Here is a 26,925-nt window from a genome sequence, read left to right as displayed (position 1 = left end):
GCGTCAGGTTAACGTTTAATTCAAAATCTGCATCGATAAATGACATGATTCATGCAACTTTCAATATGAGAGTTTTAGCCTTTTTTTAAAAAAAAAAAAAAAAGGATGCCTTGGAGGTGGACAGTGAGTGATGTTCCCAAATTGCACTTTCACATATGAAAATATTTCACTACATGATGACAAAAAGAGCTGAGGACTAAGCTCATGGGTGGCATTTTACTTTGGAAAATCACTCCCTTCAAGTTGCAAACCGTGACCCTCTCCCCTTCACCAGGGTCACTTTAAATATCAAGTTTTCCATTTTAATTTAATGCTTAATATTTTTGGGTTGCTACACACTGTTATTTGATTCCAGGTTTCTAAGACTTCTGGACACTATGATTAATTTTACTCAAGTAAGATTGTGGGAAGGAGAGGGGGAAACTAGAATCCAATTCAGTATGTGAACACTGCAGGCTGTATCAAAGCACTGAGATAGCATGCTGATATTTGCAGCCCAAATGCCTAGAATTTGCTTCTTTGCCCCTGAATCAAAACAAAAGCAGAAGCTGAGCAATCTAACCAAAGAAGTTAGTCAGAATTCTCCCATTTCCATGTTCCACTCCTACACCATAACTGAAGTCTGGCTTGCAAAGAGCAATTTTGTCTGCTTGCAACCAGGGAGAGGGCTTCTGTGAAATGGAAGGCATAATGAGGCAGTTCCACTCCAGTTGCATTTTCAAAATCATGCTTTTTGAAAAAAAGAATTCTCCTAAGCCTGAAACTAGCACACTATGGAGAAACCTCCCTCTGAAGAAATGCCATGGCGCATCTGCAGCAGCACAACCGGAAGCCTTCACCTGCTCCAGCTGCAACAGAACATGTCTCTCCCTGTCTCCCATATCAGACTCTACAGCACAGCAGGCGCTGCAACCTTCCAACAGTTTGGAAGCACACTCTTCCATAGTCTTCAGAGACAGATGGATGCCGACAACAATTTTTTAACAGAGAAACCCGAGAGGTAAACTTGGATCAGGGTTGGTGCCAGGCTTGAGAAAGCTCTTAGGCAAAAGTGCTGCCTTTGGGGGTCGCTCACAGCATTTTCACCACAGAATGATGTCACTTTGGGGGGGGGGGGCCTCGCACCAGCAAACCCACAAAGCTACTAAGTTACTCTGCCAATGTCAGGAATCACATGATCGGAAATGGAGGCCATACGGCACTACTCAACTAGCTTTCTACTTGCAGGGCGTTTTTTTGTTTGTTCTTTTAAAAAATTTTTGGAGTGGTGCAATTTGTACTCTTCCTTTTGCTGTATATGTAAAAACAGGCCAAATAAATTCTGTGTGAGGGGCAGCCCAAGCGGTGCCCCTCTCAAACAATTATTCTAGCCAATTCTGCCAAATCCTAGACACACTTGGAAGGCAGTTGCACTGAGTTCAACAGGAGCTGCTCCCAGGTAAACGTGCACAAAACTGCAACTGAACCTACTTCTGGATAGTAAGTCCCGCTGAGATACCCCTTTGTATTTGGTGCCTCCCAAAAGGCATTGTCACAGCTGACACAATTCCACAAAGAGAACTGCAAAGTGCAGGGTTTTTCCTTTGTGCACAGGACTCAAGCCTGTAGGCAGGCCATTGCATGCTAAAGTCACAAGCGGAACATCCTTACTGAAATCAGAGCTATGCTATTCAGTTTAACAGATGCCCGGTTATTTGCTCATGTGGGGAAAACCAGGCTGCTCAAAATGTGTAGATATTTTTTACTATATCTGTTTGGTAAAGGTTTCTCTTCTAGGGGAAAAAAAAGGGGGGGGAGGAATCCATATGGTAATGTTTCTCATTCTTCCCGACCTTTGCTGCCAAGCTGCCTCACAATCACCTCCAGGGCAAACAGAAGCAAGACTCTCTGGATTGGATTTCATAAACAGCCTCTCCTACAATAGAGGATTCTACCACATCGAAAACAATTCTGAATTCCTTGTTGCAGCTACACTCCAAGCGCTTGCATCTCTGACTGTTCTCAACACATTCTGTTGAAAGTCAAATCAGTGTATTCAGATTTTTACTGTTTTTAAAGTACCGTATTTTTTGTTCTCTAAGACTCACTTTTTCCCTCCTTAAAAGTAAGGGGAAATGTGTGTGCGTCTTATGGAGTGAATGCAGGCTGCGCAGCTATCCCAGAAGCCAGAACAGCAAGAGGGATTGCTGCTTTCACTGCGCAGCAGTCCCTCTTGCTGTTCTGGCTTCTGAGATTCAGAATATTTTTTTTCTTGTTTTCCTCCTCCAAAAACTAGGTGCGTCTTGTGGTCTGGTGCGTCTTATAGAGCGAAAAATACGGTATCACATATTACATTATTTCTCCCCCCCCCCCCAACCAAGAACACTGACATTTGCATCAGAGGCTATGTCCTCCAAACATCACAGAGACACTACAAAGGACTGAGTTCAATTACGTTGCCTCTTAAATGATACAAATCAAGTTTAGCCAGAATGCTTCACTCCACCCTCAAACCTCCCAAACTATGCCAGTGCATGCTTAAAGGCAAAAGTTGAGGTTGGCACTTTTATGAACTAGAAGACAGCCAGCAAATTATACCTTGAACATAAAGACTCTGGCAGAGAGAGAGAGAGAGAAATGGGGCTTTAATATTTTCAAAACTATGGCAATGGCCCATTAGCAATATTCTCCCCATTATTTATTGCCCAACATTACCCAAGGAAAGTTGCAGTTATCCAGAACAAAGAATACAAGCATCTATTTATCCCACGCAGGAGCGACCAGACATTTTTTTCTCCAACATTGCCAGTTGCCACAATCCAAACCTCCCGGTTTCCAGCCAGGAATCTACACTACTAATAGCAACACCAAACATCATTTTGAAATAGGTCAGCTGGGTACCAATTTATTTATTTTTTTGGAGGGTGGTAAGGGAACCACAGTGGGAGCCTGGTGGGTGTGAATTTAAGGGAAGAAATTTGCATCCCACACTCATCATGCTGCTTCAGATACAGTGAGGTGGATAGTTCCCCCCCCCCCCAATTTAGCCATGGGATTTCTCAAATAATCCTAAAGAAGGGAGAGGAAGGAGTAGCAGCAGCAGCACTAATAAAAAGCTTTTCCCCTGAAGCAGTAATCCCAAGTGATTAGGAGCAACCATTTTTAAAATGTATACCTGGATTCATCTCCCATCCCCTAATTTGGCAGTAACTAGAGATAATTACTCTGGTTCACTCAAACTCCCCTTTCATTGCTCCACAGACCATTCCCATCCTTTGCCTACTCAGCAGATTTCACTCACAGTCTGCCCAGCTACCATTTTAAAGGCATGCAATCCAGAGAAAACTGAAAGCATACTAAATCCGTACACATTTTACAAAAAAGACCCGTTGTGTCAGCATCAGTATATATACTTTCCTTTATAATAAAGGGGCTGTTGAAGAGGAAAGCGCTGCAAGAGGGGATATCAATGATCAGCTTTTATAAGATCAGAGGATTCCAACTGCTTCCCTCACAAGGATTTTCTTTAAAAATGCACCATTACATTTAAATACCAGGAGGTTCCTGTTTCACAACCTTTCAGAGAGAGGTAAACTTTTTTAAAAAAACAAAAACAAAAAACTGTCTTTTGATTTTTAACAGTGGGGGGGAGGCTGGTGAGCTTTGCTATCTTTTTTTAAACCCAAATACATTTCAACCCGATTCGAAACAAATTAAAAATTAAATAAAATTCTGAAGAGCACAAACTTTTGAGAAGGGAAGGGGGGAGAGAGAGAGAGAGAACAGGCGAAGAACGAGCAGCAATGAAAAGGGGAAACACTCCGACAACAGGGAGGGAGGGAGGGAAGCTGGGAAACAAACATAAATCTTGTTTTGTTTTGTTTTTGGTAGATGGCTAATATATATATATATATATATATATATATATATATATATATATATATATAATCCTTACCTTGACTGGGCAGCCATAGTGAAGTTTAGCAAGCCGACCGTCTCCTGGCCATCGGAAGGCTTTCTTCGCCCTTGCCCTACCCTCCGCCACCCAAAAACTTCCTGTCCATTTGCTGCTGCGCTCTGCGCCCCTGGCTCAGAGCAATCCCACTTTTACGCGCCCCCTTCCTTTCTCCCCAAAGGCTGCTGCTTCCTCGGCTGTAACGCCTCCCTCTCCCTCCCTCCCTCCCTCTGCTAGCTCAGTCCGACACTAATTTGGATAGACATCCGGGCACCCGGGGGCCTCCTCCAGTCCGGCTCGACACATTGCAAGCCAGCTGAGAGGGGAAGGGGGAGGCGGCGGAGCTCGCGGGCTCTGCTGCTGCTGCTGTTGCTCCACAGGTAAGCGAGCCAAGCCCGGGACTGGCTGGCTGGGCTCGCTTACTGCATGGCCATTTGGAGCTCCGGACGGTTCCGGCCTCTGAGCCGACCCATTATGGGGCGCTGGGATGAAGGGGAACTGGGCGAAAGCACCGCGCGCTTCTGGCTGCGCTGCTTTCCCAACGAAGGAAGGGGATTGTTTTGGAGAGCCGGTTCTGAAACGATTCGCACCTATAGCCTCGCCCCCGCCCCCCGCGAAAAGTTCGCATGGTACGCTCCGCCTTCCCTTAAATGGACATGTTGTTTTGTCAAGGGCGACGGAACGGGGAGGGTTGGCTCCGGGAGGAATGGACAAGCGCGTCTACCGGCGAGCCTATCAGAAGGGGAAAGGCGCGCGGCGAGAGCGCACACGCGGACGGGGCCCCGCCTCGGAGGGGGAACGGCGGCTGAGCGCTGCCAAAATACAAATTATTCAGACACACACACACACACACACAACCTCACAATGTACAAGCACGCACCAGGCGGGACACGGAGTTCCCTCCTGCCTGGCACTGCTGGCCTCCGCGCAATGCGGGGGGGCGCGCGGATAAGAGGCAGCCGCCGCCACCGGGTGGAAAGATACTGGCAACTTTTGATGGTGCGGTGGGCACAAGAGGATCGCCCTCGGGCGCTGCTCCGATGCAGAATCACAGAATTATAGAGTTGGAAGGGATCCCAAGGGTCATCCAGTCTAACCCCCAGGGAACGCAGGAATCTCAGCTAAAGCATCCATGACAGATGGCCATCCAACCTCTGCTTGAAAACTTCCAAGGAAGGAGAGTCCACAACCTCCTGAGGGAGACCATTCCTCTGCCAAACAGCTCAAAGTATTTCCTGGTGTTTAGTTGGAATCTCCTTTCTTGTGACTAGAAGCCATTGGTTCGAGTCCTGCCTTCCAGAGCAGGAGAAAACAAGCTTGCTCCATCTTCCACGTGAGAGTCCTTGAGATATTGGAAGACAGTCATAATATCTCCTCTTTTCCAGGCTAAACATACCCAGCTCCTTCAACCATTCTTCATAAGGCTTGGTTTTCATACCCTTGATCATCTTGGTCGCCCTTCTCAGCACACATTCCAGCTTGTCAACATCCTTCTTAAATTGTGCTGCCCAGAATTGGACACAGTATTCCAGGTGTGGTCTGACCAAGGCAGAATAGAGTGGTGCTATTACTTCCCTTGATCGGGACACTCTACGTCTTTTGATGCAGCCTAGAATAGTGTTAGTTTTTTTTTCTTTCTTTTTTTGCTTTTGCATCACACTGCTGACTTACATATTGGGCACCCAGTGTTTCCTTACTTCCGGAATGGGGGAATCATACTTTACGCAGGATTAGTGGGTCTTTTGGTGGGTAGAAAGAGGGGCTTGCAACAGTTAAATAGCCTGCACTCTGTGCAAATAAAAAACCAGAAGCAGAGGTGTGTTCTGTTCCTTGATCCCTGCTTCTGTGTTCCAAGAAACTACATATTCAGCATGCACCAATGGTTTTTTATCCCACTTTACAAAACAGAAGTGTAACTCAACACAAAATGCTCTTGATGAATGCCAGGGTTTTTGCTAGGTAAAGGTAAAGGGAGCCTTGACCATTAGGTCCAGTCGCAGACAACTCTGGTGTTGCAGGACTCATCTAGCTTTATTGGCTGAGGGAGCTGGCATACAGCTTCCGGGTCATGTGGCCAGCATGACTAAGCCGCTTCTGGCGAACCAGAGCAGCACACGGAAACGCCGTTTACCTTCCTGCTGGAGCAGTACCTATTTATCTACTTGCACTTTGACGTGCTTTCGAACTGCTAGGTTGGCAGGAGCAGGGACCGAGCAACGGGAGCTCATCCCGTTGCGGGGATTTGAACCGCCGACCTTCTGATCGGCAAGCCCTAAGCTCTGTGGTTTAACCCACAGCGCCACCCGGGTCCCTAGGTTTTTGATTATGTTACCCCAAAAATGTACCGATATTCAGGGGTGCAAGAGTGCTGCTACATGTTTCTAGTCCTTATAGGCATAAAGACAATTTGAACTGCAAGGGGAAATGCCTACTGAAAATTTAAAAGCCAAAGGTGGTGGTGGGTGAACTAATTTTTTCACTGGCCAATGTGTCAGTGCCCTGCATAACTTCTTGCCCCTCCACAGGACAAGTAAATATTAAAATATCTCTCTGCATCCTAGGAAGAACATTGGAGTAAGAGGGGGAGCTCCTCCTGGGCATTGGCCAAAGGTGAAGCAGCTACAGAGTGCTGGACTCCTCCCTGGCGGAAAAAAACACTTCTAAGAAACATTGCAACTGAGAACTACTTTGCTGTTTTTCATCATCCCTTCCAACTGCTTTTCCTTTTGTGTCGTGGGTTGTACACTGTTAAGTCTGAGAGGAGAAACTGTCTTATTATTGATTGTTGTAAGATGCTCTGAGAGCCTTTTCTTTTTGGTTAATTAAATTATACAAAACAACTAAATTACAAAGGGAAATCATGCAAATTAGTTCAGTGAGCATAATTGACGACTGGTTGCAGAATTCATTTATTGAAGCACATAGGTTTTTTTCTTTGAGAGTATATGCATACCCCTTGCCAAACAATACAAATGAACAGTCACAATGGAAATTATGTTTTGCAGATTAGGAAGCAGGTTGTGAGGTTTTAAACTATGGGGGATTTTAGAGACCTGTAACTCATCTTTTTGAAGCAGGGAATGGGCTTGCGATGGCTTCATATTAAAGCTGTTTTGAAAGAATATATGTGCTGAGCTGGTGGAACAGCCCAAGGGATTTTGTACACGTTCAGTTCCCAATATATTTTCCAATGAGGAAATGTTTCTCACACATGGCTTTTCTTACAACCAGAAACAGACTTAGGTATCAATTCTGCATAAATGTCCAAAAGAGAAAAGGATATTTTGAAGGGGGGGGGGCAGTGCAAAGCAGACAAACTAGGCGGCCTATTGCACGGAGAAGGCAAGCAGCCCAGAACATCTGATCTCTTGATTTCAAAGTGGAGGCATATAGATGAGCTAAAAAAATATATTAAAACAAAGTGCAAGAACTGGTGCTTCTTTTTATCTACAAAGGCTGCAGGGAAGTCAGTAGTAGGGAGGGTGAGGGCAAGTAGCAGATAATCAAAAATCCCTAAACAGAGTTGGTCCCTGTAAAACAAAGATATAAACCTGCTCAGCCACACACAACAACACAGAGAGAGAGAGAGAAAAGAAAGCAAACTAGGAAGGAGCTAAACTTGGGAGCATTTCCATCAGCATAACAACTCCCTAGGCAAATCAGCAGAAGCTGAGACATCCTGCAACCCAAGGAACACAATGTAATTGCTGATGTGCAATACACAGGATTGTTTGTAAGCTATCCATTGCTACCCTACCCACTAAAATAACCCAGACACCCTTCATTCATATTCATTTGTAAGTTAAAGAGATTTGCAGCCATTGTTTTATACATAGATACACCCCCCCACACACACATACACCCTTAATAGCCAACACATCTTGGGCAAGCACTATGGAGAAGCAGTAAGTCTGGAGGCAGGCCTTAAACAAAGCTGAAAAGGGGCCTATTAATTAACGAGATGTGCCTTAACAGCCTCTATTTATATCCCAATAGATTCCTTTGCTGCGGGAGGTGAAAGGGCTCAGCGCCCTATTGTGATTCCAAGTGCATCAAGCATGCAAGCTAGGGACTTTTCATTCGCAAGCAGACCTCTGGCCCCAGTCCATGAATTGTCCCATTGAGGGAGGCTTCAATAGCCCTCCACAGTCTCCCTACTGTACAGCCAAAATAACCAGATTCCCAGCTGAGACTGCAGATGTGCCCTTTTTTACTCATTACCTCAATAACAACGCACAGGGATTTTTCTGCAGGTCTGATGTGCATAGCATTAAACATCCCGCACTTCCGTCCCAGAATAAACTCACATATGGGTACCAAAATACCAACACAACCACAGATTCACCCATCAGCATTACACATCCATAACTCTCGCATGCAAGGCACAACTGTCAAGGCATCCTTGACTGGATCCTGCAGAGTCCTCTATACTGGGCAGCCTCATCTATGCTATGAACGAATGAATCTTTATTTGCGCCAGCCTTCGGCCGTAGCAACAAAACAACAATACGATATACAAAGAATAGAAATAAAAAGTCAATTATATAAAATAAATGTTAGGGTTTTGAATCAATAGTCAAATAGGGGATCTTACTCTGATTGCCCCAGCTAAAAACCTTGCAACTTTTGCTGTCACCTGCTCATCTTGATCTGCCAAGAGAAAGGACAGTGTGGCAGTGGTTGGGTGACCCGGAATGGACAATAAAAGAGGGGTGATAATCTCATTCCTCAAGTCTTTATAAAGAGTGCAAGCCAGAAGGGCATGCACCACCAATTTGGTAATGCCGTCTCCACAGGGACATAAGCGTTTTTCATGTGGAATCTGTTGGAATCATCCCTCAAGCACAACTGAGGGCAATACATTTAATATTGCGAGAGTAAAAGCATGTCTATATTTTCTAATTGCTAGGTTATGCAGATAGGGTGCCAGAGATTCGAAATGGGAAGGTGGAAAATAGTCATACCATGGGCAAAATTTCCTTATTGTGGCCAAGTTGTTCTGACGTTCGATATCATTTAGGTGCTGGCAAATGAGACTGTTTGCTTTACTAAAACCCAAAGTGAGTACAGTAGCTGTTGTGTTGATAAACCACAAGAGTGAACTTTTTGCTAGACAATTTTAGTCCAGGCGCTCTTGTGACAATCTTGCAGCACTAGGGATATTAGACCAGGGAATTTCAGTTTAGGCATCTAAGAGAGACAGTACCCATGTAGCTCTGGTATTCACATGCCCAAACTATCTCGCCAGGAGCCACTGGGAGGGATGACAATGGCCAAGGCCCACCATTGCAACAGCACCAGAACCAGTCACGAAATGGAGCAGAACCAGTCACGAAATGGCGCAGAACCAGTCACAAAATGGCGGCACAGAGATGGAGCCCGTTGTAAAATGGCCATGCAAGTAACTGAGCTGAGTAGGCCACTCTTCTTGCAGGGCATCGTGCAGCAGGTAATTGCAGCCCACTGGCGCTCCTTGCAGCCACGCAAAATGACAGCCTGACCCACACCTCACAGGTTTGTCGTGAGGATAAAATGGAGAAGGGAAAACCCTTCCCCGCAAAGGAAAGAGGCTGCTGTGGTGGGTTTCCTGGCAGCAACTCTTAGGATTCCACTATGTTGCATGTGCAGAAGGCCCCTTTTTGGACTACACCACAGTCCAACTAAAGTATAGTGTTTATGAGCAACATATGAGACAGGGTAGTGTGCTGGCTTAGACGGACGGATTTGAATTTGAACCAGACCCAGGTTCAATTTCCAAAATTAAGCTGACTCTGAACCAGTCACCCTGCTCTTGGCCTCAACTGCTTCACAGAGCTGTTGCAGAGCAGATCTAGAGGAGGGTCCCAAATTGATCAAGGTCAGGGAAGAACCCATAAAGATTTGAGCCAGGTCTGCCTGCCAAGAGAAGAAACGACTGTGCTGAAAAGCTATAATGATGTGAGCAGCAGTCAGTTCTTCCACCCCACAAGCACTATTTACCGTATTTTTCGCCCCATAGGACGCACTTTTTCCCCTCCAAAAATGAAGGGGAAATGTGTGTGCGTCCTATGGGGCGAATGCAGGCTTTCGCTGAAGCCTGGAGAGCGAGAGGCATCGGTGCGCACCGACCCCTCTTGCTCTCCAGGCTTCAGGAAGCTATCCGCAAGCCTTGCAAGCCCTGCGGGAGTTCCCACGGGCTCACAAGGCTTGCGGGCAGCAGCCTGCCGCCCGAAGCACGGGGAGCCCTCCGGAGGACTCCCTGTGCTTCGGGCAAGTGTCCGCAAGCCTTGCGCGCCGGACGGGAGGTCCCGCCGAGCGCGCGAGGCTTGGGGCGGCAGTCTGCTGCCCAAAGCACGGGGAGCCCTCCGGAGGACTCCCCGTGCTTCGGGCGAGTGTCTGCAAGCCTTGCGCGCCCGACGGGAGGTCCCGCCGAGCGCGCGAGGCTTGGGGCGGTAGCCTGCCGCCCAAAGCACAGGGAGCCCTCCGGATGACTCCCCGTGCTTCGGGCTAGTGTCGGTAAGCCTTGCGTGCCCGGCGGGAGGTCCCGCCGAGCGCGCGAGGCTTGGGGCGGCACCCTGCCGCCCGAAGCACGGGGAGCCCTCCGAAGGGCTCCCCTTGCTTCTGACGGGTGTCTGCAAGGCTTGGAGCGGCAGCTGCAGCTGGGGGGGGGAATAAATTTTTTTAATTCATTTCCCCCCCCCCCCCAAAAAAAAACGAGGTGCGTCCTATGGGCCAGTGCGCCCTATAGGACGAAAAATATGGTAACCAGGGAAGATAAGGAAAGCAACAGCAATTAGCCTATATGGAGAAGGATCAAATTCTACAATGCAGATAGTAAATGGATGTGGCTTTGGTCCTGCTTACAGGAGGCTAGACCTCTAATCACTTGATATATTAGTAAATATACCGGTAGATTGTAGAACACAGACACACACACACACACACTGGCTGAAGTGAAAATTGGGGTGTGCAGGGTGTTGGGGGAGGGGTAGTACCTCTGGTGGGGACACGTCATGCTCTTCTGAGATAGTTTGTTCATCTTTGGTCACCACCCTGCACTCAGCAGTGGCTCCTAGAAGCTGTCAGCAGGCGACAGCAGCCACACCCCAGGAATGGCTTTGACTGGCCAGCTAAAACCAGGAGAGGGTAGCCGGTCTTGGGGAAGGGACTTAACCTGCATGCAAAAGACAGGCTCTGGCAGATTGAGCGGACAGGACCATTAGTGGGGCCAACAGTCATCAAGGCAGTTTCCGCAAGTGCTGAACTGAGGGGCAGATGGGGCTCGTTAACCTGGGAAGGCAGACCATCTAGAAGAAGGAAAACTGACCTTAAACTTCTGCTGCCTTGCGAGACATCTTCGAGAGAAAACCCTACACAAATCCCTGAGATGGTTGGATGGTGCCTTGTACACCTCCTTCCAGCAAATTCTGCAGCCAAGCTGGTGCCAAATGTATTGGGCAACATCAGCAAAGCCAAAAGGAGAGCCTTGTCATCTGGGCAGCCCAGGACCTCCATATGCACGGCCCAGGCTTGTGCCCCAGGGAGGTCACTGTGATGTTGCTAACGCAGTGGTTTGACCTCACCCCAGGAGGAGCGCTCCATTGTCTCTCAAGACAGACCGATGCCAATCAGACGTGACACTTCTAGATCTCTGTGGTATTTGTGCACAACTTTATATTGCTAGGCTATCTGATATATTTGTGATAGATTCGTTAGCAAACAAGCGTATTAGTGGTTTACTATAACTAGGAGTAGAAATACTGTGATGCGTGGGGGGAGTTATCCATAGTATTGTGATTTTAAAAAAACCTTATTCCCATTTACCAGAAATTGCAAACCACCTTCCAGGTATTTTTACTCAGCAGTAAGTCCCAATTCCCAACTAAGTACAGTGGTACCTCGGGTTAAGAACTTAATTCGTTCCGGAGGTCCGTTCTTAACCTGAAACTGTTCTTAACCTGAAGCACCACTTTAGCTAATGGGGCCTCCCGCTGCCGCCGTGCCGCCGGAGCACGATTTCTGTTCTCATCCTGAAGCAAAGTTCTTAACCTGAGGTACTATTTCTGGGTTAGCGGAATCTGTAACCTGAAGCGTCTGTAACCCGAGGTACCACTGTATGTGAGTTTAGGATTGCACTGTTATTACTGCGACGCCCCTGGTAACTGTCTCAGAACCAGCTTACAGGTTTTTTTGCCACCTTTAGGTGTAGGGGGTGAATATTCCCTGCAGAACCTCACAGGATGCTAGGGTGAGGTTTCCACTTGTGGGCAGAGCTGGCTATGATGCACCATGACAGCTGCCCTTTGAATAGTGTTTTTCCCAGGAGACTGCCTGTTCTGCCTGGATGGCTGAGCCAGACTTAGGCTGTCTGCAATGTAAATGCAAGGAACTCCTGCCAAGAGCTGGGAGAATGAATCTAGGAGTCTTACAGACCACCCTTCCTCAGCTAGCCTATCCTGCAGGTAGCATCCTCCAGGCAGACATTATCCCGCTGTTGCTCCGAGCAGCTTAATAATTTTGCTTTAATTGTTCTGCAAGCAGCAGCTAGCTTCTGCAGAGAGACAAATTTAGCACACACAGAGGCTTATATGTTCCTGTTGGACTTGGGAGAACAATTCAGGGAGAAGACAGGCTATAAAGAGTGTTAACGACCGTGATTTATATACCAGCTAAACAAAGGCAGAATCCACAGGCAGGACTGCAATTTGCTCTTCAGATTCACTACAGCTGTCAGATTCATTTTGATGCAATATCTGATCTGGGGTGAGAAAGCACTGCCTGTTTGGATAGTGCTAGACTAGACTCTGCAGGAGATGCATTATTTTATTTCTCGGCTTTGAATTGTGGGTGTGGGTGCGCTTTGGGAACATTAATGAAAGGGAGCGCACATTTATCTCAAATCACCAAAAGCTTCAAGAAGTAATTTAGAAGAGGCAATCGAGTCAAGTCCTTTTGAACAAGTGAGATCACCCAGCATATTCACTCCCAGGTTAGCATCCCAGACTGGATCAGTTACCTTCATGCATATCTCCTCATCAGTAATTTCCTACACTGTTGCCTCACTGTTGAAAGGGTCCATAACAACAGGCTAGAGCAATTGTTAGCTCTTTGAGGCCAGGAGACTTACCTATATTTGCACTACACATATAAAGCAGTCTCATACCACTTTAAATGGTCACGGCATCTCCCAAAGCATTCTGGGAGTTGTAATTTGTTAAGGGAGCTGAGAGTTGTTAGGAGACCCCTCCACATAGCTACAATTCCCAGAGTTCCCTGGGAAGAAGTGATGGTTAAACCTCTCTGAGAATTATAGCTCTGAAGGGGCAGGGAACAGAGATCTCCTGGTGGCGCTGTGGGTTAAACCACAGAGTCTAGGACTTGCCGATCAGAAGGTCAGAGGTTCGAATCCCCGCAACGGGGTGAGCTCCCGTTGCTCGGTCCCTGCTCCTGCCAACTTAGCAGTTTGAAAGCACGTCAAAGTGCAAGTAGATAAATAGGTACCACTCCAGCGGGAAGGTAAACAGTGTTTCTGTGCGCTGTTCTGGTGCCCCAGAAGAGGCTTAGTCATGCTGGCCACAAGACCCGGAAGCTGTACGCCAGCTCCCTCGGCCAATAAAGCGAGATGAGCGCTGCAACCCCAGAGTCGGCCACGACTGGACCTAATGGTCAGGGGTCCCTTTACCTTTACAACAACTCTCAGGCCCCTTAACAAACTACCATTACCAGGATTCTTTGGGAGAAGCCATGACTGTATAAAGTGGTTTGATACTGGTTTTACATGTACAGTGCGGACAGGGTCCTAGTCACCGAATCACAAATAAATTCCTTCTGGTATAACTGGTTTTGCTCTAACTGGCCCAACAGTGCCGATTCCAGTACCTCTATGATGTGCCCCAAGATCCCATCTTGTTCCCTGACCATTCCCTCCATTTTCACTGTTCAGAGGCAAGCACCATTGCTTATGCAGCCAAAGCAACAACGCCCACGCAGAAGAGAGAGGAATCAGCAGACTCAAGGGAACACTAAGATCTGCAAAATTCCATTTTTTTAGGTAGAAAAAAAACCCTGCTTCAGAGTGTAGGAACCCCAATGAGCATGTATAGTGCTGTCTGACTGCTTTGGGGGCGGAGAGAAAACTGGATGGAAGTCAGGATGAAATAGAGTATCCTGGAGGGGGTCACTGAACAGGAACACACCACAGAAGTCCCACTTCTGCTTTTTAACGTCTAACTAACTGCTGCTGACAGGAGAGATCACCATGCACTGTTTTGGAGCACGGTGTCAGCGATATGCTGAGAACACCAGCTCTACTTTTCTTCCACCTCGGACTCTGTGGCGGCAGTAAGCACCTTGAACAGGCGCCCAGACAATACTACAGGTTAGAGGGGAGTTAACTGAAACACAATACGACTTCTTCCCCTCCCCCCCCCCGTGCCTCTTACATTGTCACGCTGAGCACACTTAAGCTGGAAATTTGACTATAAGGGATTGATTAATCTGCAAGCGCAGCACCACTTTTCTGGCTGTGGAAACGCAGCTGTGTTATGGGAGCAGCGTTTGACCTCTTCCAGGAACTAAGTTTCTCCTTAATCCCTTTAAAACCTGATGAAGCAGCATTACTGGCCATGTTTTGACAAGGCTGCTCCATGTTGCTTCACTTAATTTACATAAGCCAGAAGTGGCCGGTCTGGGAAGCAGATGGAGATCAGGTGGCCCCAAGATGCATCTCACAGGAACCCAGGAAGCTGCCTTAAGACAGATTCTGACCATTGGGTTCATCTGGGCTTTAAGCAACTCTCCAGGGCTTCAGACAGGCGTCTCTCCTGGCCATACCTGGAAATGCCAGACATTGAGCCTGCCTTCTGCATGCCAAGCATATGTCCTACTGCTGAGCCACAGCCCACCTTATAATAATAATAATAATTTTTTATTATTTGTACCCCGCCCATCTGGCTGGGTTTCCCCAGCCACTCTGGGCTGCTTTCAACAAAGACTAAAATGTCACACATTAAAAACTTCCCTGAACAGAATGTCTTCTAAATGTCAGGTAGTTGTTTATCTCCTTGACATCTGGTGGGAGGGGGTTCCACAGGGCAGGTGCCACTACCGAGAAGGCCCTCTGCCTGGTTCCCTGTAGCTTTGCTTCTCACAATGAGGGAACCGCCAGAAGGCCCTCAGCGCTGGACCTCAGCGTCCAGGCAGAACGATGGGGGTGGAGGTACTCCTTCACCTTATAAGGGGTCAGTGCTAGAAATTAGCCAGGTGTGTTTTCTAACTGGCGTGGGTCCAGTTGTGGAGATCTCTGAATGCCAGGTTGGAGGCAGACATCGCCATCTGGCTGCCCTCTCCATCTTTCTTAAGCAGGTAAGCAAAAGGGCTTATTTCTTGCATTTATATTCCACCTTTCTCTCCATGGTTCACCCCACCCCTCAGTTAATCCCTACAACGACCTTGCCAGGTAGGCTAGGAGGCTGTGACTGGCTGAAGCTCACCCAATGAGCTTCATCACTGAGTGGAGATTTGAAACCTGATCTCGCAGGTCCTAGCCCAATCCCCTAACCACAACACCACCCTGGCTTCCTAGAGTACCGTACTTCTGCTATGGGGCAGCTATTTAAATTAAGTAAGTAAATAAATACGGGGAGAGCAAAGTGTCTCTTAGAGAAGGATCTGGAAGCTTCAAAACTCATTTTGGAGGGAAGATGGCGCCAAGACGTTAGGGGACCATAGCCTAAGTTGAAGGTGCCATTTGGTCATCAGCTTATATATCTGACTCCCCATGGCATCATCCAGCGCAAAGGGCTTACTATTATGGAAAGCATGCAGCTGATACAGTGCTGCATACATATATGAATATTTGAAGACAATTTTAAAGCACACACACACACACACACACAGGAGTCAAATTGCATACAAAGTCCAAAGGGGACACAAAAATGTGGAATTTCTCCATGCCTTATAAATTTATAAGACTTCTCCATTCCCTGGCAAGCGAAACGACAGCCATTTCTTCCACCCAACGCTAGAAAATCAATACAATGCCAACACATTTTCAAGTTGAAGTTTATTCATAATCCACAGACCTTCGAATGGTTTTCATGGCTTCAATGGAAGTTGCCGTGAGCACCTTCCACTAAAGCTGAAGAGGTGACTCACACGTTTTTATAGACACTCAAGAGAACAAGATTACAAAATGCAACTGCCTTTCTTGATTGAATCAGGAGACAGACAGAATTATCTTGGGGCAACCAGTGAGCCATTGTTGATCTAATCTATTTTACAGGTTGCCTGTTCTTCTGAATAGCCCTGCACTTGAGAAGGCCGCAGCCAATTTCTTTCATGTGACAGTTCCAGAAAAAACTGGGGTTCGCTTTTGCAGCCCAACTCCTTAACCAAAGACCACCCACAAAGCATCATACATGTGTCACAGAAAGAGGCATGACTTCTCTCCTGTCAAGATACCCGATAATGCTTTGATGATTGCATTATCTGGCCATTCTTTTGAGATAGTATATACTTTAGTTCTAGAAACCAGGTCACGGGCCTACCCAATTCATGAACAAAATATGCCCTTAAGACAAGATTTGACGGATTTTTAAGTAAAATAACTATTAGGAGAGGTTTCTCTAAGATATTTCATTCTGCACAGGAAATATTTAGAGTCATTAGGAGAGGTAAAGTGGCTTTTGGGGCTTGTTCTGTGTGCTAAAATAAAGTGTAATTTTCCCTCAGGGAATATTTCCTAAATTTTGAAGGGTGAAGGACTGGCTTTCCATGAAGTGTGTGTCTGCTATGTGTGTGCACCCTAAAATTTTATAACAGGAAGCTGAAGTGGGAAATAAGGCATATTTCTGTTTACAGCGACAGAATAATCCATGCCCTGTGCTGTGCTTGTTGCACAGATACAGAGTGCAAGACGAAACTTGGAAGCCCTCAGCAATGTCTCTTAAGACCAGGGGTCAGCAAACTTTTTCAGCAAGGGGCCGGTCCACTGTCCCTCAGATCTTGTGGGGGCCAGACTATATTTTGGAAAAAATAATAATGAACAAATTCCTATGCCCCACAAATAACCCAGAGATGCATTTTCAATAAAAGGGTGCATTCTGCTAATGTAGAAACATGCTGATTCCTGGACCATCCGCGGGCCAGATTTAGAAGGCGATTGGGCCAGATCCGGCCCCCAGGCCTTAGTTTGCCTACCCATGCTTAAGACTTTAAAACAAAAAGGAAGCCCAGGACACACAAACAAAACCTGAAATACTGGGAGAAGCTCTCAGGTGCCTCTAGCAGTGCCTCACTAAGCTAGTTCACACAATACAGTAAGCTAAACTATGGCTTCTCTATGGGCTTCAAGAGAGCATCTTGCAAGTGGACTTTGCTCCGCTCCCTGCTTGTTTTTACCAGACTGGGGAGGAGCAAAGTGCCTCCAAACTCTTTTCCAGGGACCGCCAGCAATCCAAGTTTCAGCTTAGCACACCGGTTCCCAAAGTGCCGCCTGGGGGGCAGTGGAGGCTGGGTGGTGTAAATGACTATGAGACCTTAAAAAGCCCTTATCACAGGATCAAGTCCTGTTGTTGAATTAATGGAACGAAATAGTTTTAATTGGATAAAGGTGCAATTAATTGTTACTGTTTCGAATGTTATTGCATTGTGATCTTCTTCAGTGCGTCATGCAGACCACAACAGTGGTACCTCTACTTAAAAGTCTGTAAGTAGAGCGTCGCTTCTACGCATGCGCATGATGCAATAGAGCATTCCTACGCATGCATGAAGCGCACAGACCGCTTCTGCGCTTGCGGCGTAACCCGGAAGTATACACTTCCGGGTTTGCCGTGTTCTTAACCCAAAAATCTGCAACATGAACCTAACGCAACTAGAGGTATGACTGTATTCTGAATACAGTCGTACCTTGGGTTTTCGAACAGATTAGTTCCCAAACATCGCAAACCCAGAAGTGACTGTTCCGGTTTGCAAACTATTTTTGGAAGCTGAACATCCGACGGGGCTTCAGATTGGCTGCAGGAAGCGCCTGCAGCCAATCAGAAGCCGTGATTTGGTTTTTGGATATTTTGGAAGCTAAACGAACTTCCGGAACGGATTCCATTCGACTTACAAGGTACAACTATAATGCTTTTTGTAGAGGGCATTGGGAAACAGTTTATGGAGCCAAGGGGATAGTGGAACAAAAAGGTTTGGGAACGACCGGATTAGCATGTCATCTGAACCAGGACCTGTGGTTAAGCTGTTTCCCCACTAACCATGAGCAGCAGCTAAGGCTGTTCTTGGGTACCACAAGTCCCAGCTCAGATTACCTAGGCTTAGGCTCAGACTTAAGATGCACAAACCAGGCCCCTAAATGGGCCCAAATAAACTTTTATTATGTTTTTGAATATGGTGGAAGCTGCCCAGAGTGGCTGGGGCAGCCCAGTCAGATGGGTGGGGTACAAATAATAGAACTATTAAATGATTATTATTGGTGTGTTTAACAGTAACCTTTTGTTCATGCAAAGACCACAAAACAAGGTCAAGAAAGCAAGGGCCTCTCTAGAAGAGAAGAAGGAGGGTTTGGATTTGATATCCCGCCTTTCACTTCCTTCAAGGAAGTGGCTAACTTTCTCCTTTCCCTTCCTCCCCCACAACAAACACTCTGTGAGGTGAGTGGAGCTGAGAGACTTCAAAGAAGTGTGACTGGCCCAAGGTCACCCAGCAGCTGCATGTGGAGGAGCCAGTGGCGTAGCGTGAGGTGTCAGCACCCGGGGCAAGGCAAGTAATTTGCACCCCCTAACCCGTGGATTTGCACCCCCTAACCCTAACCCCCATATGTTGCGCCCGGTGCGGCCGGCCCCCCTGCACCCCCCACGCTACACCACTGGGAGGAGCGGAGATGCAAACCCGGTTCACCAGATTACAAGTCTACCGCTCTTAACCACTACACCACAAGAGAAGTGGATGGTGCCCTCATCCTAAATCCTACCTGTTCCTGGTGTTTGTAGAAGCCATCTTGACAATCCTCTGCAAATCAGCTCATCTGGAAAGGAAACATGAGTCATCAGCCAATCAGACGTCAGTTTTATCACTTTTTGAAGAATATCACACGTCACTCATTATATAGCATTTGAAAATTGCAGAAGCTCTTTCAAATATATTATTGTTGCTCCCTGCAGCAGCGGTAGCCTTTATTAGCACAATGCCTTTATGACTAACAAGTCACAGAGCAGCAAACAAGCTTTCAAGCTCACCACCCCCCTTCTTCAGGCTAATTACTAATCAAAAACTAAAGCCAAGAGTATACTGCATAAGAGGGTTGTCTTTGGTGTAACATGAGAACTCTTCATTGCAAACACGGTCTAGCCTAATTAAGTCTGGGCAAAACCTCTTCAATTCCAGCTTGAGTATTACAACAAGGTTTTCATAATTCATTCTCTCTCCCTCCCTCCCTCCCTCTCCATCTTCTTTTCTTTTCTTTTTTTCTCCTTCTTTGCTACATGTCGAACCCCAAAAGCTTGCTCATTACTTTATGACTTTTCTTTTTTAAAAAAGTTTTTTATTTATACAACAAGAAAAACAAACAAAAAACACAAATACCAAATTATACACCAATTACAAAAATAACCATAGACACATAATATTCTTAGCAAACAATAAAACATCTATTGGTCTTAACACTAAAGACCCAACCTCCCGTCTATTCCATACTTCAAATTCATATTACTTATTGCCAATACACATTTTTTTTATAATTAAACTTATTCTCATTAAATCTAATTTCTTATATCTACCTTACAACTATTACTGAAGTTCCTCGAATGCTGCAACAGAATTTAAACTACTATATTTATTTTTCAGATATTCTTTGAAAACCTCCCATTTAGAAACAAATTCCTGTTTTGATTTATTCTTTATTTTTTCTGATAAACCATCTAATTCAGCATATTCTGTCAGCTTTTGGATCCAATTATGACTTTTCAATTGATCCCAACAATTGCTTTTCGTGCTTTCTTATTTTGTCTTCTGGTTTTAAAATCATGTACAGAGATTTCTGCAAGTCCTGCTTCTTAGACAGGTCACTCTCGCTTATTCTCATTGTAGAAATGAACAGCTAGAAAAGGCGACTCCAACAAGCCTGAAGCAGGCCTGGAAACTTCATTTCTTAGCAGGGGTTCCCAAATTGTAGACCACCAGTGGCCTGTGGTGTGTCTGTAAAAATGCAATTTTAAAAAACGTGCAGCATCTAACACAGCTCATTGCTATTGCTACAACAAGCAGAGAAATTATTAAGAGGTCTGCCAAGACCCTCAGCAATTTTCAAGTGGTCCATGGAGGCGACGGGTGGGGAGAAGAGTTTGGGAGCCACCACAAGGCTACCCTTAGTCTACCTCTTAAGGAGGTATTATAAGGATTAAAGTTGAGAGAATAAGGAGAAGCAGAGGAAGATGCAGTTAAAAAGATGCTCAACTGTTACATTCAACAAGTGTACAATCTATGTACACAATCAGTTTAGCTGTACACTCCTACAGTAATTCAGAAGGGCCTGTATACCTGAAGGAGCGCCTCCACCCCCATTGTTCTGCCCAGACACTGAGGTCCAGCTCCAAGGGCCTTCTGGCGGTTCCCTCACTGCAAGAAGTGAGGTTACAGGGAACCAGACAGAGGGCCTTCTCGGTAGTGGCACCCGCCCTGTGGAACACCCTCCCTTCAGAGGTCAAGGAAATAAACAACTATGTGACTTTTAGAAGACATTTGAAGGTAAGCTCTGTTTAGGGAAGTTTTTAATGTTTGAAGTTTTATTGCATTTTTAATATTCCGTTGGGAGCCGCCCAGAGTGGCTGGGGTAAAAAGGTAAAGGGACCCCTGACCATTAAGTCCAGTCGCGGACAACTCTGGGGTTGCGGCGCTCATATTATTATTATTTTTTGTGAGTATACTTCTGTGTATGTAACAGGCAAGCTACGTATGTGAGCAAGCATACACACTTTCACACAAAGACTTGTACAAGTGTTGAGACAGCCAACACCTGTGTGAACAACCCTAATGGAATAATTATCAAAATAAATACTGGGAACTTTAAACATGCTCTCGATTCAACAGCTCTGCAGCAAGTAATAGTCTTTCCTTCCCTCTTCTGGTTCTTTCTTTCTTTATTATTTCTTTCTTTCTTTCTCTCTCTCTCAAAAACAACAACAACACACACACACACCAGTCTTCTTACACACTTAATAAATTTTAAGGTGCCAATGGGCTCTTTCAAAGAAAAAACAGGAAGTTTCCACTCTTTCAAGTGGTTTGCTAAACCCCAGCATTACTTTCAACAGGGAGCTTCAAAAGCCTAGAATTCACATTTAACGCTAGTAATGATTCTAAACACAAAATAGACATATATATTACAGATAAGATTCTTTGAGCGAGTCCCTGCGGCTATTATGATTTGGTTAGTGCTTCCTTCCATGTACTAAAAGACACGCAGAGTTCTCTGCTGCTAGAACTTACGAAAGCGCAGGAAAGAAGATAGACAGGATGGGGCTGGGACAAATTCTAAACCACCAAGGAAGCATTTTATTATGGGTTGGGAGCAGAAAGTCCAGGCTCCCAGGGCTCACCCAACTGCACTAGCAAGTCAAGCAGCGACTAAGGTAGAATGAAACTGATGCACCTTATCAATTGTGTTTTTGGTTTGTTTGGTCTGTGTTTTGTTAAAAATAATTAAAAAGCAAATGGAGGGGAGTTTTTGTTGTGAGCGCCTATATGCAAGCCTGCAATCCAAGACCTTGCAATAGGACAGGTAAAAAACAAAAGCAGCCTCTGGCAACCTAGTGCTTTCGGACAACACAGTTTGCCAATGTGATGCTCTTCTGATGTTTTATACTACAACCGCTTGTTTTGCCCTACATCACCGCAAAGGACTGCATTGAAACATTGCTAGAAACATTGCTACAGATGAAGTGAAATTAGCAAAACAAGCTCACCAATGTTTGCAAAACATTGAGGCAGTTATACCGTTTGCCACTGGAACCAAAGTTTTATTAGGCAATGTTTGTCGATATAGGGACACGGGTGGCGCTGTGGGTTAAACCACAGAGCCTAGGACTTGCTGATCAGAAGGTCAGTGGTTCGAATCCCCGCAACGGGGTGTGCTCCCGTTGCTCGGTCCCTGCTCCTGCCAACCTAGCAGTTTGAAAGCATGTCAAAGTGCAAGTAAATAAATAGGTACCGCTCTGGCGGGAAGGTAAACGGCGTTTCCGTGCGCTGCTCTGGTTCGCCAGAAGCAGCTTAGTCATGCTGGCCACATGACCCGGAAGCTGTACGCCGGCTCCCTCGGCCAATAAAACGAGATGAGCGCCACAACCCCAGAGTTGGTCACAACTGGACTTAATGGTCAGGGGTCCCTTTACCTTTACCTTGTTGATATGCTGTTAACTTTACCATTTGGCATGCCTAATTTGTAGTTCCAGAAAAACAATAAAGAGCCTGTGCAAATCCACCCAAATACATATTGTAAAGCACTTTGCAACATCAAGAAGAAGTAAACACAGTAGTAGCAAACAGGATTCTTCTCTGACTCTCTGTCATCACTCAGAGTCCAAGCTAAAATCGGATTTAAGCTTCTTTCCGCAAGTGATGGCTGTACAGATGGCAAGACATACAGAAGCCCACATGCCATGAATTTGAAAGAGAAGGAAGCAAACTAATTTGCTCTGTAGTGCAATTTAAAATTGGCAACACATCCTCCAAACAAAATAGTTCTTCATGCAACAGGATGGATTTTGTTTGCATATGGCATGCAAATACTAAAAGTGTGGGGGGTGGGGTGGGGGGAGTGTATGCTACTACATTTGCACACCCTTTCTGAATACTGGAAACAGACAATGCTCATTAACTGACCTAATGCATAGGAAGGAATGGGGTCTCCTGTACCCTGATGAGAAGGTGGCACAGCTTTTATCACACTTGCAGTATAATAACATCCCTCTTCTACACAACTATTAAAGATACAGGAGCCCTGGCTACAATTATTAAGGGTACAAGAGTCCTGGCTTCAACGTGTCTGGTCACCCTAAGTCTGCATAATGGATACAAGCCAGTTAAAATTAAGCACTATCCCTGCATGATCAGTGTTGTACAAGCCAACACACACACACACACACACACACACACAAAAATAGAGAGAATGAGGGGAAAGGAATGTTTTAATAAAATGAGGCCAGTGTCAGTCAACTGCAATTTTAACCCCATTTTTACTGGGCAGCAAGACCCATTGAATTCAACAAGACTAAGTTCTGAGTAGACAATAGGACTGTGCTCAGTGAGGCTGAGGGTACGTTATTTCATATGTGGTGGACCTGTAAAAGGGTAAAAGTGTATTGGGAAATAATTTGTAATGAATTGAAAACAATGTTTAAAAGTACCAGAGTCCTTTTCGTTGGGCATAATTCAGACGGAAATTCCCAGATGTCAAAAAAGGTTATTTATGTATGTCACTACGGTGGCCCATGTTTGGTTAGCCCAAAAATGGAAAACGAGGTCCCAACAAAAGAAGAATGGCAACTTAAACTGATGGAATATGCACAGCTTGCATACCTAACATATAGAATAAGAGAACAAGAAGAACACACGTTTCAAGAAGATTAGAAAATGCTTGTTGAATATACGGTGGGAAATTGTATACACTTGAGAATGTTGGCAGCATTAAGATAAATTCAACCGCGTAAATAAGTTTAGATGGATGTAATAATGGAATACTGAATGGTTTAGTTTAGGTAAAATATGCAGGGATTTATGTTATGCAAAATGAACCATGGAAAGAGAAGGGAAGTCACTGATATTTTAAGGTTGTTTAAATGAATATTCTAAAATGTAAAACAGGAAATTTAATTTAAAAAAATTTTAAAAAAGGACTGTGCTCTACGATGACCAAATACAGTGGAGCCTTGGGTTATATTGCCTCCGGCTTACGTCACCCTCGGCTTGCAACTGGCACAAACCCGGAAGTACCGGAATGGGTTACTTCCGGGTTCGTGCCGTTCGCACATGCGCAGAAGTGCTAAATTGCGCCGCACATGTGCGCAGATGCGATGCTTTGGGTTGTGTTGTTTTCCAGTTGCAGCAGGGCCTCTGGAACGGATCCCCAAGGTTCCAATGCATCCTTTTTTCTAAACTAGATTTTGTTCTGTAGAACAGTCATCCATTTTTGCCTCATTTTGTAAAAAACATTCCTCCTCCCTGTTTCCATAAAGCAGATGCCTAGCTATTTTATTTCATTACTTTGAAAAGACTAATCTAAAGATGTCAAGGATTGGACCTGCTGCATGTAAGGCAGATGTTGTACCATTGAGCTTCAGTCTTTCCCAATGCTTCGGTAAGCAAAAAAGTTTTTAGAATACTCGGAAAACATAAAACAGACTGTTCCACATGACGGGAGCCACCACACTAAAGACCCTGCCAATTCATGAATCGGGAAAGTCGACTGTACCCCCATGCGAACCAGTGCCATAATAAAGCTCTTTATCCAAATGTTCAGAGGATCATCTGTGAATAGCACAATGCACCTCCCATAGGCTTCAGATCACTATTGTGCAGATCCATTTTTATAAAAAAAATGTGTGTGCATAGAAATTGTAACTAAATTTGCTACAGATCTAATGGAAATGAATTGCTTGATGCTCCATGGGGAGACTCAAATCTCAAAATGAGTTATCTGCTCTTTGGCAAGCCTTTGGTTGCTTCTCAGTGAGCAGGTATATTTGAGTTGCTTCTGAATTTTATATGTCCACTTTGCAACTTCAAAGAACATTAAAATTCCTAGTGTGTGAGATGGAGCCTTGGCTGAAGCGAGATTGAATGAGCGGCCTCTAGTGGCCAAAGTTTAACGCAGTTTTGTAGAAATGACTTTTAAAAAATAAATGCAGGACAAACCATTTGTTAACATAAACAACAACTATTACACAACAATAAAAAAAAAAACCTGTACCCGTTTCATCTGCTGGTGGATTATTGGCGCTCACTTCAGCATTCAGCTTTATTTTAAGACGGTTTTGCAACACATTTCTACCCCAAGCACAGATTAAAGACCATTTCACAGATTTTGTTTTAAAATGGGTTGAACCAGATTATCCTTCCAACTCTACAATTCTATGAATCTATGTGCAAATGCAAAATACTCTAATTTATACATAATAGCCTCAACGTTAGCCATATCTAGATTTGGGACAAACTCCCAGCCCTTCACACACACCTCTTGAGGCTCTGGAGCCACACCCCAGAGTTACACAATTGGTTCACACATATATAGGCACACACCAAATGCTAGATCACTACCCTGTATTATCATGCAATGTGCGCACCAGAACTGGTCAGCACACTACTACCCAGCATAGGATAAGCCCGTATTTTTTCAGACACACATTGAGTGAAGGAGCAAAGGCCATCTTTTTTTTATTCAGTTACAGAATATCAAAAACTCTTTAAAACCCCAAAATCAAATGCATAGTGCATGTACCTAGACACACAATACACCAACACCTAATCTTTTCGCAGAGTAACAGTCTGCCATGGCTACTAACCCTGTGGAAAATTTTGAAAAGAGCATTTCAACTGTAACTCATAATTTAGATAGTTTTGGTTGGATAGTTTAAGGCAAAGGGGATACTTCCATTTGCTAACAAGGCTTGTCCCAGAGGGATGCACGTTTTCGGTTGCAAAACGGTTCCGAAGTTTCCAAAGGGGCATAGGAAACATTTAAGTAAATAAACAACAACAACAAAACAACAACAAACCATTGAGACAGCTGCTCAGCATCCCCCACCCCGCCCTTCCCCTGGTCTTTCAAACCACCAAAACGCACAGGCAAATAACGCACACACACAAACACACACACACAGTCATTCGAGGCACTTTCCACCGTTTTGCAGCCTCGACTGAATCGCCCCTGCATTGCTTTTTGTTAAAAACAAGCAATTTCCCAGCAGAATCCCACGGCACACACTTTTTGACGGGATTAACGGCTTGACAGCCCCGGAAAACTCTGCAAAAAAGCAAAACAACAAACCCAAACTTTTGCCTGTTGCTGCTGTTTGCTTTCAAAGCGGCGCAAACATTGAGTTGATGACCTCCCCACCCCCCTAAATAAATAAATAAAGCGCCCCATAGCTTTTGCAAGGCAGGAATGGACGGCTGCTTGCTTTTTAAAGAGCTTTCTCATTGAGTGCCTTATACAATATATCTTTTAGAGGTAGGGAAATGGATTCTCACCTCCGCTACAGACGTGCAAACCCCATCAGGAGCGAAGAGGGGAGGGGGCGAAGCCTGGACCGGCCTCCCCCTCCAGCAGCAGCAGATGAACAGAGCCAGAAGAGGAGGCTGTGCTTGCTTGCTTTGCTTACTCGCTCGCTTTCTTGCTTTCTTTGCCCTTCATTACCTGTTGCTGCTCCTACTGCTGCAGCTTCTACAGCCTCATTGCACCGGGCAGAGACAGAGAGAGATGCGGGCTGCAAAAGCTGGCCGCGGGATTGGCTGGCCTTAAGCGACAACCAGAGAGCAGCTCCAGGGGCTGCAGGTCCCGCCTCCTTCGCTCTGACCACGCCCCCTCCGAAGGCGGTCTTCTCCTCCCGCCCCCTCCTCTTCGCTGCAGCCGAGGCGTCTCCGGGAAAACCCGAAGCGCCGCCGGCGCTGAAAACCCGGCAAGTCCGGGAGTTCGAGACCCGGGAATTCAACCTGGGGCGCTAAATTTTATTCGAAATGCAGAAGGCAACCGGGGAGGGTAGTGCGAGACTTAAAACAGCATGCTCCGGAAAGGACACCACTTTCATTAAGCCAGTGGTTTTTTTTTAATGGCATACCCCTAAACATTTTATGAATCTTTGTACTTTTGTCCATTTCCTGTATTTATTTTTCCCGAAAATGGTGATTTTCTTGAGTCAAAATGAGAGCACCCCTAAACATTTTTTTAAAGGAGAAAACAACAACACACTGCATTAAGCTAAGCAAAGTTCACCGAGGGTTAAAGCCTGACACTGGTT

At 45.5% G+C, this 26,925-nt stretch overlaps 1 protein-coding gene and 1 long non-coding RNA gene across 15 annotated transcripts in view; one reads left to right on the top strand and one right to left on the bottom strand.

The window, feature by feature from the left end:
- Positions 1 to 26,494, bottom strand: part of AFF1 (ALF transcription elongation factor 1) — a 147,711-nt gene extending 121,217 nt beyond the window's left edge. For 5 of the 14 annotated variants that reach the window (XM_083398222.1, XM_083398232.1, XM_083398228.1 and 2 more), the window contains exons 1-2: positions 26,159 to 26,473; positions 18,888 to 18,941 (exon numbers count right to left, since the gene is read on the bottom strand). In XM_083398222.1, the coding sequence (XP_083254348.1) occupies positions 18,888 to 18,913 (26 nt within the window). In that variant the 5' untranslated portion in view covers positions 18,914 to 18,941; positions 26,159 to 26,473. Of the gene's footprint in view, positions 1 to 3,934; positions 4,683 to 18,887; positions 18,942 to 26,158 lie in introns of those variants that run through there. The other 9 variants (XM_083398230.1, XM_083398224.1, XM_083398231.1 and 6 more) reach the window with 3 other exon arrangements.
- Positions 5,153 to 7,058, top strand: LOC310657791. The gene is made up of 2 exons (XR_014501940.1): positions 5,153 to 5,466; positions 6,496 to 7,058. It is a non-coding gene; the product is annotated as an uncharacterized lncRNA (long non-coding RNA).
- Positions 26,495 to 26,925: the final 431 nt, after the last annotated feature.

This window comes from Podarcis tiliguerta, assembly GCF_965153285.1.
Source record: "Podarcis tiliguerta genome assembly, chromosome: 9".
NCBI classification, from domain to species: Eukaryota; Metazoa; Chordata; class Lepidosauria; order Squamata; family Lacertidae; genus Podarcis; species Podarcis tiliguerta.
The sequence above is the reverse complement of the archived record's forward strand: the minus strand, read 5'-3'. Positions and strand labels throughout refer to the sequence as shown.